Below are 13146 nucleotides of genomic sequence, written 5' to 3' on the forward strand. Positions count from 1 at the left end.
TGAGTTTTCTTTCCCAGGGAAAATGGAAAAAGGATGTGCCCAGGGGCCCCTGGCCCTGGGCCCCTGGCCATGACTGCAAAAATCCTTATATCGAAGGATGGACCCCACACCGAAGTTGTCCCCACCTCAAACTTGTGCTGCCCTGATAGACCCAAGGGAACCCTACAAACTGACATCAGGAACCTGGACTGCTGAGTTTTCTTTCCCAGCGAAAATGGCCAAAGGATGTGCCCAGGGGCCCGTGGCCCTGACTGCAAAAAATCCTTATATCGAAGGATGGACCCCACACCAAAGTTGTCCCCACCTCAAACTTGTGCTGCCCTGATAGACCCAAGGGAGCCCTACAAACTGACATCAGGAACCTGGACTGCTGAGTTTTCTTTCCCAGGGAAAATGGAAAAAGGATGTGCCCAGGGGCCCCTGGCCCGGACTGCAAAAAATCCTTATATCGAAGGATGGACCCCACACCGAAGTTGTCCCCACCTCAAACTTGTGCTGCCCTGATAGACCCAAGGGAGCCCTACAAACTGACATCAGGAACCTGGACTGCTGAGTTTTCTTTCCCAGGGAAAATGGAAAAAGGATGTGCCCAGGGGCCCCTGGCCCTGGGCCCCTGGCCATGACTGCAAAAATCCTTATATCGAAGGATGGACCCCACACCGAAGTTGTCCCCACCTCAAACTTGTGCTGCCCTGATAGACCCAAGGGAGCCCTACAAACTGACATCAGGAACCTGGACTGCTGAGTTTTCTTTCCCAGGGAAAATGGAAAAAGGATGTGCCCAGTGGCCCCTGGCCCTGACTGCACAAAATCCTTATATCGAAGGATGGACCCCACACCGAAGTTGTCCCCACCTCAAACTTGTGCTGCCCTGATAGACCCAAGGGAGCCCTACAAACTGACATCAGGAACCTGGACTGCTGAGTTTTCTTTCCAAGCGAAAATGGAAAAAGGATGTGCCCGGGGTCCCCTGGCCCTGACTGCAAAAAATCCTTATATCGAAGGATGGACCCCACACCAAAGTTGTCCCCACCTCAAACTTGTGCTGCCCTGATAGACCCAAGGGAGCCCTACAAACTGACATCAGGAACCTGGACTGCTGAGTTTTCTTTCCCAGGGAAAATGGAAAAAGGATGTGCCCAGGGCCCCTGGCCCTGGGCCCCTGGCCCTGACTGCAAAAAATCCTTATATCGAAGGATGGACCCCACACCAAAGTTGTCCCCACCTCAAACTTGTGCTGCCCTGATAGACCCAAGGGAGCCCTACAAACTGACATCAGCAACCTGGACTGCTGAGTTTTCTTTCCCAGGGAAAATGGAAAAAGGATGTGCCCAGGGGCCCCTGGCCCTGGGCCCCTGGCCCTGACTGTAAAAATCCTTATATCGATGGATGGACCCCAGACCGAAGTTGTCCCCACCTCAAACTTGTGCTGCCCTGATAGACCCAAGGGAGCCCTACAAACTGACATCAGGAACCTGGACTGCTGAGTTTTCTTTCCCAGGGAAAATGGAAAAAGGATGTGCCCAGGGGCCCCTGGCCCTGACTGCAAAAAATCCTTATATCGAAGGATGGACCCCACACCAAAGTTGTCCCCACCTCAAACTTGTGCTGCCCTGATAGACCCAAGGGAGCCCTACAAACTGACATCAGGAACCTGGACTGCTGAGTTTTCTTTCCCAGCGAAAATGGCCAAAGGATGTGCCCAGGGGCCCCTGGCCCTGACTGCAAAAAATCCTTATATCGAAGGATGGACCCCACACCAAAGTTGTCCCCACCTCAAACTTGTGCTGCCCTGATAGACCCAAGGGAGCCCTACAAACTGACATCAGGAACCTGGACTGCTGAGTTTTCTTTCCCAGGGAAAATGGAAAAAGTATGTGCCCGGGGCCCCTGGCCCTGACTGCAAAAAATCCTTATATCGAAGGATGGACCCCACACCGAAGTTGTCCCCACCTCAAACTTGTGCTGCCCTGATAGACCCAAGGGAGCCCTACAAACTGACATCAGGAACCTGGACTGCTGAGTTTTCTTTCCCAGGGAAAATGGAAAAAGGATGTGCCCAGGGGCCCCTGGCCCTGGGCTGGGGCCTCACTGCAAAAAATCCTTATATCGAAGGATGGACCCCACACCGAAGTTGTCCCCACCTCAAACTTGTGCTGCCCTGATAGAACCAAGGGAGCCCTACAAACTAACATCAGGAACCTGGACTGCTGAGTTTTCTTTCCCAGGGAAAGTGGAAAAAGGATGTGCCCAGGGGGCCCTGGCCCTGACTGCAAAAAATCCTTATATCGAAGGATGGACCCCACACCAAAGTTGTCCCCACCTCAAACTTGTGCTGCCCTGATAGACCCAAGGGAGCCCTACAAACTGACATCAGGTACCTGGACTGCTGAGTTTTCTTTCCCAGGGAAAATGGCCAAAGGATGTGCCCAGGGGCCCCTGGCCCTGACTGCAAAAAATCCTTATATCGAAGGATGGACCCCACACCAAAGTTGTCCCCACCTCAAACTTGTGCTGCCCTGATAGACCCAAGGGAGCCCTACAAACTGACATCAGGAACCTGGACTGCTGAGTTTTCTTTCCCAGGGAAAATGGAAAAAGGATGTGCCCAGGGGCCCCTGGCCCTGGGCTGGGGCCTCACTGCAAAAAATCCTTATATCGAAGGATGGACCCCACACCAAAGTTGTCCCCACCTCAAACTTGTGCTGCCCTGATAGACCCAAGGGAGCCCTACAAACTAACATCAGGAACCTGGACTGCTGAGTTTTCTTTCCCAGGGAAAATGGAAAAAGGATGTGCCCAGGGGGCCCTGGCCCTGACTGCAAAAAATCCTTATATCGAAGGATGGACCCCACACCAAAGCTGTCCCCACCTCAAACTTGTGCTGCCCTGATAGACCCAAGGGATCCCTACAAACTAACATCAGGAACCTGGACTGCTGAGTTTTCTTTCCCAGGGAAAATGGAAAAAGGATGTGCCCGGGAGCCCCTGGCCCTGACTGCAAAAAATCCTTATATCGAAGGATGGACCCCACACCGAAGTTGTCCCCACCTCAAACTTGTGCTGCCCTGATAGACCCAAGGGAGCCCTACAAACTGACATCAGGAACCTGGACTGCTGAGATTTCTTTCCCAGGGAAAATGGAAAAAGGATATGCCCAGGGGACCCTGCCCGGGGCTGCAAAGAATCCTTATATCGAAGGATGGACCCCACACCGAAGTTGTCCCCACCTCAAACTTGTGCTGCCCTGATAGACCCAAGGGAGCCCTACAAACTGATATCAGGAACCTGGACTGCTGAGTTTTCTTTCCCAGAGAAATTAGAAAAAGGGTGTGCCCAGGGGCCCCTGGCCCTGGGCCCCTGGCCCTGACTGCAAAAACTCCTTATATCGAAGGATGGACCCCACACCGAAGTTGTCCCCACCTCAAACTTGTGCTGCCCTGATAGACCCAAGGGAGCCCTACAAACTGATATCAGGAACCTGGACTGCTGAGTTTTCTTTCCCAGAGAAATTAGAAAAAGGGTGTGCCCAGGGGCCCCTGGCCCTGGGCCCCTGGCCCTGACTGCAAAAACTCCTTATATCGAAGGATGGACCCCACACCGAAGTTGTCCCCACCTCAAACTTGTGCTGCCCTGATAGACCCAAGGGAGCCCTACAAACTGACATCAGGAACCTGGACTGCTGAGTTTTCTTTCCCAGTGAAAATGGCCAAAGGATGTGCCCAGGGGCCCCTGGCCCTGACTGCAAAAAATCCTTATATCGAAGGATGGACCCCACACCAAAGTTGTCCCCACCTCAAACTTGTGCTGCCCCGATAGACCCAAGGGAGCCCTACAAACTGACATCAGGAACCTGGACTGCTGAGTTTTCTTTCCCAGTGAAAATGGCCAAAGGATGTGCCCAGGGGCCCCTGGCCCTGACTGCAAAAAATCCTTATATCGAAGGATGGACCCCACACCAAAGTTGTCCCCACCTCAAACTTGTGCTGCCCTGATAGACCCAAGGGAGCCCTACAAACTGACATCAGGAACCTGGACTGCTGAGTTTTCTTTCCCAGAGAAAATGGAAAAAGGATGTGCCCGGGGCCCCTGGCCCTGACTGCAAAAAATCCTTATATCGAAGGATGGACCCCACACCGAAGTTGTCCCCACCTCAAACTTGTGCTGCCCTGATAGACCCAAGGGAGCCCTACAAACTGACATCAGGAACCTGGACTGCTGAGTTTTCTTTCCCAGGGAAAATGGAAAAAGGATGTGCCCAGGGGCCCCTGGCCCTGGGCTGGGGCCTCACTGCAAAAAATCCTTATATCGAAGGATGGACCCCACACCGAAGTTGTCCCCACCTCAAACTTGTGCTGCCCTGATAGACCCAAGGGAGCCCTACAAACTAACATCAGGAACCTGGACTGCTGAGTTTTCTTTCCCAGGGAAAATGGAAAAAGGATGTGCCCAGGGGCCCCTGGCCCTGACTGCAAAAAATCCTTATATCGAAGGATGGACCCCACACCAAAGTTGGCCCCACCTCAAACTTGTGCTGCCCTGATAGACCCAAGGGAGCCCTACAAACTGACATCAGCAACCTGGATTGCTGAGTTTTCTTTCCCAGGGAAAATGGAAAAAGGATGTGCCCAGGGGCCCCTGGCCCTGACTGCAAAAAATCCTTATATCGAAGGATGGACCCCACACCAAAGTTGTCCCCACCTCAAACTTGTGCTGCCCTGATAGACCCAAGGGAGCCCTACAAACTGACATCAGGAACCGGGACTGCTGAGTTTTCTTTCCCAGGGAAAATGGAAAAATGATGTGCCCAGGGGCCCCTGGCCCTGACTGCAAAAAATCCTTATATCGAAGGATGGACCCCACACCGAAGTTGTCCCCACCTCAAACTTGTGCTGCCCTGATAGACCCAAGGGAGCCCTACAAACTGACATCAGGAACCTGGACTGCTGAGTTTTCTTTCCAAGCGTAAATGGAAAAAGGATGTGCACGGGGGCCCCTGGCCCTGACTGCAAAAAATCCTTATATCGAAGGATGGAGCCCACACCGAAGTTGTCCCCACCTCAAACTTGTGCTACCCTGATAGACCCAAGGGAGCCCTAGAAACTGACATCAGGAACCTGGACTGCTGAGTTTTCTTTCCCAGGGAAAATGGAAAAAGGATGTGCCCAGGGGCCCCTGGCCCTGGGCCCCTGGCCCTGACTGCAAAAAATCCTTATATCGAAGGATGGACCCCACACCAAAGTTGGCCCCACCTCAAACTTGTGCTGCCCTGATAGACCCAAGGGAGCCCTACAAACTGACATCAGCAACCTGGATTGCTGAGTTTTCTTTCCCAGGGAAAATGGAAAAAGGATGTGCCCAGGGGCCCCTGGCCCTGACTGCAAAAAATCCTTATATCGAAGGATGGACCCCACACCAAAGTTGTCCCCACCTCAAACTTGTGCTGCCCTGATAGACCCAAGGGAGCCCTACAAACTGACATCAGGAACCGGGACTGCTGAGTTTTCTTTCCCAGGGAAAATGGAAAAATGATGTGCCCAGGGGCCCCTGGCCCTGACTGCAAAAAATCCTTATATCGAAGGATGGACCCCACACCGAAGTTGTCCCCACCTCAAACTTGTGCTGCCCTGATAGACCCAAGGGAGCCCTACAAACTGACATCAGGAACCTGGACTGCTGAGTTTTCTTTCCAAGCGTAAATGGAAAAAGGATGTGCACGGGGGCCCCTGGCCCTGACTGCAAAAAATCCTTATATCGAAGGATGGAGCCCACACCGAAGTTGTCCCCACCTCAAACTTGTGCTACCCTGATAGACCCAAGGGAGCCCTAGAAACTGACATCAGGAACCTGGACTGCTGAGTTTTCTTTCCCAGGGAAAATGGAAAAAGGATGTGCCCAGGGGCCCCTGGCCCTGGGCCCCTGGCCCTGACTGCAAAAAATCCTTATATCGAAGGATGGACCCCACACCAAAGTTGTCCCCACCTCAAACTTGTGCTACCCTGATAGACCCAAGGGAGCCCTACAAACTGACATCAGGAACCTGGACTGCTGAGTTTTCTTTCCCAGCGAAAATGGCCAAAGGATGTGCCCAGTGGCACCTAGCCCTGACTGCAAAAAATCCTTATATCGAAGGATGGACCCCACACCGAAGTTGTCCCCACCTCAAACTTGTGCTGCCCTGATAGACCCAAGGGAACCCTACAAACTGACATCAGGAACCTGGACTGCTGAGTTTTCTTTCCCAGCGAAAATGGCCAAAGGATGTGCCCAGGGGCCCCTGGCCCTGACTGCAAAATATCCTTATATCGAAGGATGGACCCCACACCAAAGTTGTCCCCACCTCAAACTTGTGCTGCCCTGATAGACCCAAGGGAGCCCTACAAACTGACATCAAGAACCTGGACTGCTGAGTTTTCTTTCCCAGGGAAAATGGAAAAAGGTTGTGCCCAGGGGCCCCTGGCCCTGGGCCCCTGGCCCTGACTGCAAAAACTCCTTATATCGAAGGATGGACCCCACACCAAAGTTGTCCCCACCTCAAACTTGTGCTGCCCTGATAGACCCAAGGGATCCCTACAAACTAACATCAGGAACCTGGACTGCTGAGTTTTCTTTCCCAGGGAAAATGGAAAAAGGATGTGCCCGGGAGCCCCTGGCCCTGACTGCAAAAAATCCTTATATCGAAGGATGGACCCCACACCGAAGTTGTCCCCACCTCAAACTTGTGCTGCCCTGATAGACCCAAGGGAGCCCTACAAACTGACATCAGGAACCTGGACTGCTGAGATTTCTTTCCCAGGGAAAATGGAAAAAGGATATGCCCAGGGGACCCTGCCCGGGGCTGCAAAGAATCCTTATATCGAAGGATGGACCCCACACCAAAGTTGTCCCCACCTCAAACTTGTGCTGCCCTGATAGACCCAAGGGAGCCCTACAAACTGATATCAGGAACCTGGACTGCTGAGTTTTCTTTCCCAGAGAAATTAGAAAAAGGGTGTGCCCAGGGGCCCCTGGCCCTGGGCCCCTGGCCCTGACTACAAAAAATCCTTATATCGAAGGATGGACCCCACACCGAAGTTGTCCCTACCTCAAACTTGTGCTGCCCTGATAGACCCAAGGGAGTCCTACAAACTGACATCAGGAACCTGGACTGCTGAGTTTTCTTTCCAAGCGAAAATGGAAAAAGGATGTGCCCAGGGGCCCCTGGCCGTGACTGCAAAAATCCTTATATCGAAGGATGGAGCCCACGCCAAAGTTGTCCCCACCTCAAACTTGTGCTGCCCTGATAGACCCAAGGGAGCCCTACAAACTGACATCAGGAACCTGGACTGCTGAGTTTTCTTTCCCAGGGAAAATGGCCAAAGGATGTGCCCAGGGGCCCCTGGCCCTGGGCCCCTGGCCCTGACTGCAAAAACTCCTTATATCGAAGGATGGACCCCACACCGAAGTTTTCCCCACCTCAAACTTGTGCTGCCCTGATAGACCCAAGGGAGCCCTACAAACTGACATCAGGAACCTGGACTGCTGAGTTTTCTTTCCCAGGGAAAATGGAAAAAGGATGTGCCCAGGGGCCCCTGTCCCTGACTGCAAAAAATCCTTATATCGAAGGATGGACCCCACACCAAAGTTGTCCCCACCTCAAACTTGTGCTGCCCCGATAGACCCAAGGGAGCCCTACAAACTGACATCAGCAACCTGGACTGCTGAGTTTTCTTTCCCAGGGAAAATGGAAAAAGGATGTGCCCAGGGGCCCCTGGCCCTGACTGCAAAAAATCCTTATATCGAAGGATGGACCCCACACCAAAGTTGTCCCCACCTCAAACTTGTGCTGCCCTGATAGACCCAAGGGAGCCCTACAAACTGACATCAGGAACCTGGACTGCTGAGTTTTCTTTCCCAGGGAAAATGGAAAAAGGATGTGCCCGGGGCCCCTGGCCCTGACTGCAAAAAATCCTTATATCGAAGGATGGACCCCACACCGAAGTTGTCCCCACCTCAAACTTGTGCTGCCCTGATAGACCCAAGGGAGCCCTACAAACTGACATCAGGAACCTGGACTGGTGAGTTTTCTTTCCCAGGGAAAATGGAAAAAGGATGTGCCCAGGGGCCCCTGGCCCTGGGCTGGGGCCTCACTGCAAAAAATCCTTATATCGAAGGATGGACCCCACACCGAAGTTGTCCCCACCTCAAACTTGTGCTGCCCTGATAGACCCAAGGGAGCCCTACAAACTAACATCAGGAACCTGGACTGCTGAGTTTTCTTTCCCAGGGAAAATGGAAAAAGGATGTGCCCAGGGGCCCCTGGCCCTGACTGCAAAAAATCCTTATATCGAAGGATGGACCCCACACCAAAGTTGGCCCCACCTCAAACTTGTGCTGCCCTGATAGACCCAAGGGAGCCCTACAAACTGACATCAGGAACCTGGACTGCTGAGTTTTCTTTCCCAGGGAAAATGGAAAAAGGATGTGCCCAGGGGCCCCTGGCCCTGACTGCAAAAAATCCTTATATCGAAGGATGGACCCCACACCAAAGTTGTCCCCACCTCAAACTTGTGCTGCCCTGATAGACCCAAGGGAGCCCTACAAACTGACATCAGGAACCGGGACTGCTGAGTTTTCTTTCCCAGGGAAAATGGAAAAATGATGTGCCCAGGGGCCCCTGGCCCTGACTGCAAAAAATCCTTATATCGAAGGATGGACCCCACACCGAAGTTGTCCCCACCTCAAACTTGTGCTGCCCTGATAGACCCAAGGGAGCCCTACAAACTGACATCAGGAACCTGGACTGCTGAGTTTTCTTTCCAAGCGTAAATGGAAAAAGGTGTCGCTTCTCTTTCGACCGCCACTTTGCTCTCGGGGGTTACTCGCCGCTGTCCCCCGTCCCTCCCCGGCCCCCCGGGACCCTCCGGCTAGCTGTCCCCTCCTGGGGCCGGGGTTTTCCGCGGTCCCGCTGCCCTGGGTTCACCAGGCAGCGTCTGGGTTAGCACGGTCCGAGCTGCGGCGCTGCCTCAGTCGCCGCAAGGGTTCGAGATAAAGAGACCAAGAGAGACCAATGGTATGCTTGTCCAGAGAGATTGTATTGCCTGAAGCATTGCAGTGACCAAAGGCCCTGGGCTATTGCCCAGATACAGTTTTATACAGCAAAATTAAGAGATAAGGTCTTAAACAATAGAGACAGTGTTCAGCTAAGGCACATCAGAACCACCCCAGGGGCCAGGTCCAATGGGAACTGCTCAGGGGTGGGGAGAAGGGGGTCTACAGAGGAATGCTGAAGCGGGACTTTCCCGAAACAGTGGAGCATACATAAATGTATCTTTTCCCTCAGTTTCTCATTCCCAAAGCCTTTCTAAAACAATGGGGCATACATGAATGTATCCTTTTCCTCAGTTTACCATTCCCAAGGCCTTTCTAAAACAATCCTCTATGCTACCATGCCAGCATGACTGCAACAATTCCCCGCTTTTCAATTACTAAGATGAACGATGCCTTGGGAGAAGGTAAACTGTGGCTCTTAAACTGCAGTGTCTTTCTGCTTGTCGTCTTCCCACCAATCGCTTTCCGTGGCGGCAGCAGCGATGAAAACCGGCACAGAAGCCTTCGGCTTCGAGGTGATGACCTTGGAGACGATCCGCTTCAGAATTCCAAATGCTAACAGAACTAAAAACAATGCAACTAGAAAGTAAAAGATGTCTTTTAAAAGAGACACTGCCCACCCAGAAAGGTCCCAGTCTTTGAACAGATTTTTAAACCAATCCTCATTTTCTTGCTTCACATTCCCAATGAGGCTTCTCATTTCCTGAATGGACGAGTGGACACTGTCCTTTAGATGACAGATCAAAACAACACAACCCATCAAATTCTTTACATCCATGACCATGTGCCAACAGCAGGAAATCAATAGCTGCCCTATTTTGGAGGGTAGCCTTCCTGGTTATTTCCTCGTCTTCTAGGAGGTCACTCAGGGCTGCTGATGTTAAATTTGCCTGCTTGGTCACCCAGCATTCTAGATTGCCTAATTCACTCAATGCTTTGGCTGCTGCAACCCATGGTAAAAACACAGAGACAGCAACTCTTTTGGATTTTGCCCAATGATAAATTTCTGCATCACAATGTTCATCAAATTGGCTTGCACTCCGCTTAGTAATTTTTTTCCCACTTTTTGCTTGCCCAATTGGAATTTGGGTCATGTTGGGGGAAGCAAGGGTCAGATGCCCAAAAGTACATGGACCTCCAATAAGACGAGATGGGATTCCTGGGTACGCTCTGTCCCCACAGATAAGAAACATTCCCTTGTCCAGCTTGCGTGGACGGAAATCAGTGGTGGATGCAAATTTCAGCTTGTAGACAGCTGTGCACCATTGACCTGCTCTGAATTCTACTTTGTACTGTTTGACATGCTCATATAATTTTACTTCTTTGGTTGGGGAAAAATCAAATTGAATGCAAAATTCAGCTTTTGCAGAGCCTAGGAGTTCTAATTCCTGGGGCTCCCCCTCAGCAGTGGGCAAATGTGAAACCCACCCTTGCCACAAAATGAGGGGATTTCGCACTTGTGCTTCAACTTGTCCTGCACCTTTAGGTATTTTATTTTCGTTCACCTGCTTTTGCAAACGGACCAGACCAATTGGAAACTCATCCTCCTTACTTGGAACCCCTATTAAACATGTGGACATCGGATTTTCTGCTGAGGCAGTGGATAAACACATATGATCCTGTTGCAAGGCTTGGGCTAGCATGACCCACACATTTTTCTTGGGCTGTGGAACAATCCATGCATCCACCGTGGAAGGGTAGATGACCATTCCCTGGAACCAAACGATGAGCAGGAATGTGGAAATTGACATTCTGCTAGTCTGAAAGAAAGATAAAATCATACAACAAAGTGAACTAACTCTGAAAAAGATACATTTTGCTCTGCCAGTATAAAGGAAAATGATTCTCCCCCCTCCCACTTTCCCCCCTTGTCGAGGAGGCCCTTCGGACCCTGGAGTCCTCGGGGTTGCTGCTGCTGAAGCAACCACCCTTTCCCGTGGTTTTATCACTGAGTCCTCTGTCATCAGCATAGCTTTCCTGGTGCACTCCTTGATGAGCTGATCGAGTGTGGGGGGAGGCGATGATGGAAGAGCCAGGATGATTCGCTGACAGACTTCATTTGCATTTGTGGTGACCAGTTCTAATGTAAGTTGGTCTTGGAGCTCTGGATTTTGCACCCTCTTTTCCACAGAGGCTCGCACTCGATCCACAAAATCCATGAATGGTTCTGAAACAGACTGCTTTAAAGTGGTATATGAGACAACAGGGTCTTTAGAAGGCATATTAAAAAATGCACGTTCTGCTGCATCCCTGGACAGGTCTAACACTGCTCTGGGAATGCCTGCTGCTTGCTTTTCAGCTTGGCTCCAATCACCCTCACCCACTAGATGTTCTAAAGTGATTTCTTCATCCTCTATATCTGTGGAAAGGCTTGGACTTTGCAGAATCTCAGGGAGGAGATTTGCTGCAAGTCTTTTCCACGTTCTTTCCCACAATCTAAACTCTGACTGAGGGAGCAAGCAACTGAAAAGACGTTTCAAATCAGCGGGGACAAATGTCTTGGAGCATAGCGTAGCTTTCAAAATGCTCTTAAAAAATTCACTTCTTTCCCCAAACTCACGCTTCGTTTTGCAAAGTTCCCTAATACTATCATACGAAAGGGGCTCCCATTTGGCGTTCTGTCCCCTGGCATTATAAATCACAGGGGCTAAGAACGCAGGCTCGGTCTCTCTGAGCACTTCCCGGCTGACAGCCTGGGCGCTGCCGTTGCCAGGGAAACCGGGAGAGGGAGAGGGAGGAGGAGGAGGGCCAGCTTGTGAGGGAGTGGCCGCAGCCGGTGGGGCTGCGTGGAGCGGGGCAGGGACAGGGACAGGGACAGGGGGTGGTGATGGAACTGCGAGAGGAGGAGCTGAGGGCTGGACCGGGGGCTGGAATGTGGGCTGAACCGCCGCAAGGGAGGAGGGGTTGGGGTCAGGGACAGGCGGAGGGGGGAATGCGAGGGCTGGGGGCATGTTCTGGGCTGGCACAGGGAGCAGGGAATGCGGGGATAGAGAAGGGAAAACCGCGTGGCCGCCTCCATCTTGTGGGGGCTGCACGGGGGAGATGGGGGGTGCAAAGCATGGATTTTCAGCTGTGGGAGCAAAAGCAGGAGGCGGAGAAGGGTTAGAAACTAAATCTACATCTGCACAGTTAGTTTTCTCACCGCAGGGGGTGCGGGGGGACACAGGAGACGCAACAGGGCGCTTTTCTGCTCCCTGGGCGCCCTGAGTGTCCGCACTCTCTTTCACAACATCGTAAATGACCAAAAACATTCTCATAAAACCTTCTTTCACTGAGGGATCTCCTGCCTTTGTCCTTTCACTCAGCACTGCACCAACACGCTTCCAAAATCGTCTTTCTCTCACTACTTGCTCTGTTATTTCTGGAAAACTTACTGATAACCATCTGACAAACTCTTTCACAAGGCTCTTAGGAAATTTGACACCTGCACTCAGCAGGGGCTCCTGAACTTGTTTATAAATCTCTTTCTGCTGTGTAGTCAGCCTAACACCCATGGCTGGCTTCACAGCAAATCTCAACCAATTACTGCAGCAAACCCAAAGTTCTAAAGCTACGACGGAGACTCCCGTCACGCCTGCGCGCTGGCGTGTCCCCCCACGGGCACACAGGAGCCGATGTCTCCTGGCCGGGCCCCTGCCCCCCAGTACCGAGACTCACCCACCGCCGTCCTTTAGACACCACTGCAGCAACGGTTCCCGAACCCCGGGCGGTCTCCCGGGTGTGGAGAGGTGCCGTCCGACCCGTGACGACCTCGCCGGACAGAAATCGGCGTCTGTCTCCACGGCAACAGTCCTGCTGGGCTGTGTGGAGAGGCAAGTGCCTCACACCACCAGCGTGATCCCAGAGCTTCTCCCCGCGGAGCCGACAGCCTGCGTAGCGATTTATTCACACCGCTCACCGCTCTGTAGCTCGCGGTGACACTGCAAAGTGTCTGGAAAAGCTCCTAGCCAGTGCACTGTCCACGACGGCTGGGGCAGGCTTGCTCAGACCAGTGCAAAGCCCAACGTTGGTGCGCCACTTGTCGCTTCTCTTTCGACCGCCACTTTGCTCTCGGGG

General features: G+C 52.3%; 1 protein-coding gene across 1 annotated transcript; it reads right to left on the reverse strand.

Annotated features, from left to right (window-relative positions):
• Positions 1–9053: 9053 nt before the first annotated feature.
• LOC146765875 (uncharacterized) lies at positions 9054–12872 on the reverse strand. The gene is made up of 2 exons (XM_085594143.1): positions 12748–12872; positions 9054–11270 (listed from the first exon to the last, which is right to left on the reverse strand). Exon 2 carries the CDS (start codon positions 11247–11249, stop codon positions 9753–9755), a length of 1497 nt encoding a protein of 498 aa, XP_085450269.1. The 5' UTR covers positions 11250–11270; positions 12748–12872; the 3' UTR covers positions 9054–9752.
• Between the last annotated feature and the right edge of the window lie 274 nt (positions 12873–13146).

Source organism: Lonchura striata, chromosome 17 (assembly GCF_050655825.1).
Source record: "Lonchura striata isolate lonStrDom1 chromosome 17, ASM5065582v1, whole genome shotgun sequence".
NCBI lineage: Eukaryota > Metazoa > Chordata > Aves > Passeriformes > Estrildidae > Lonchura > Lonchura striata.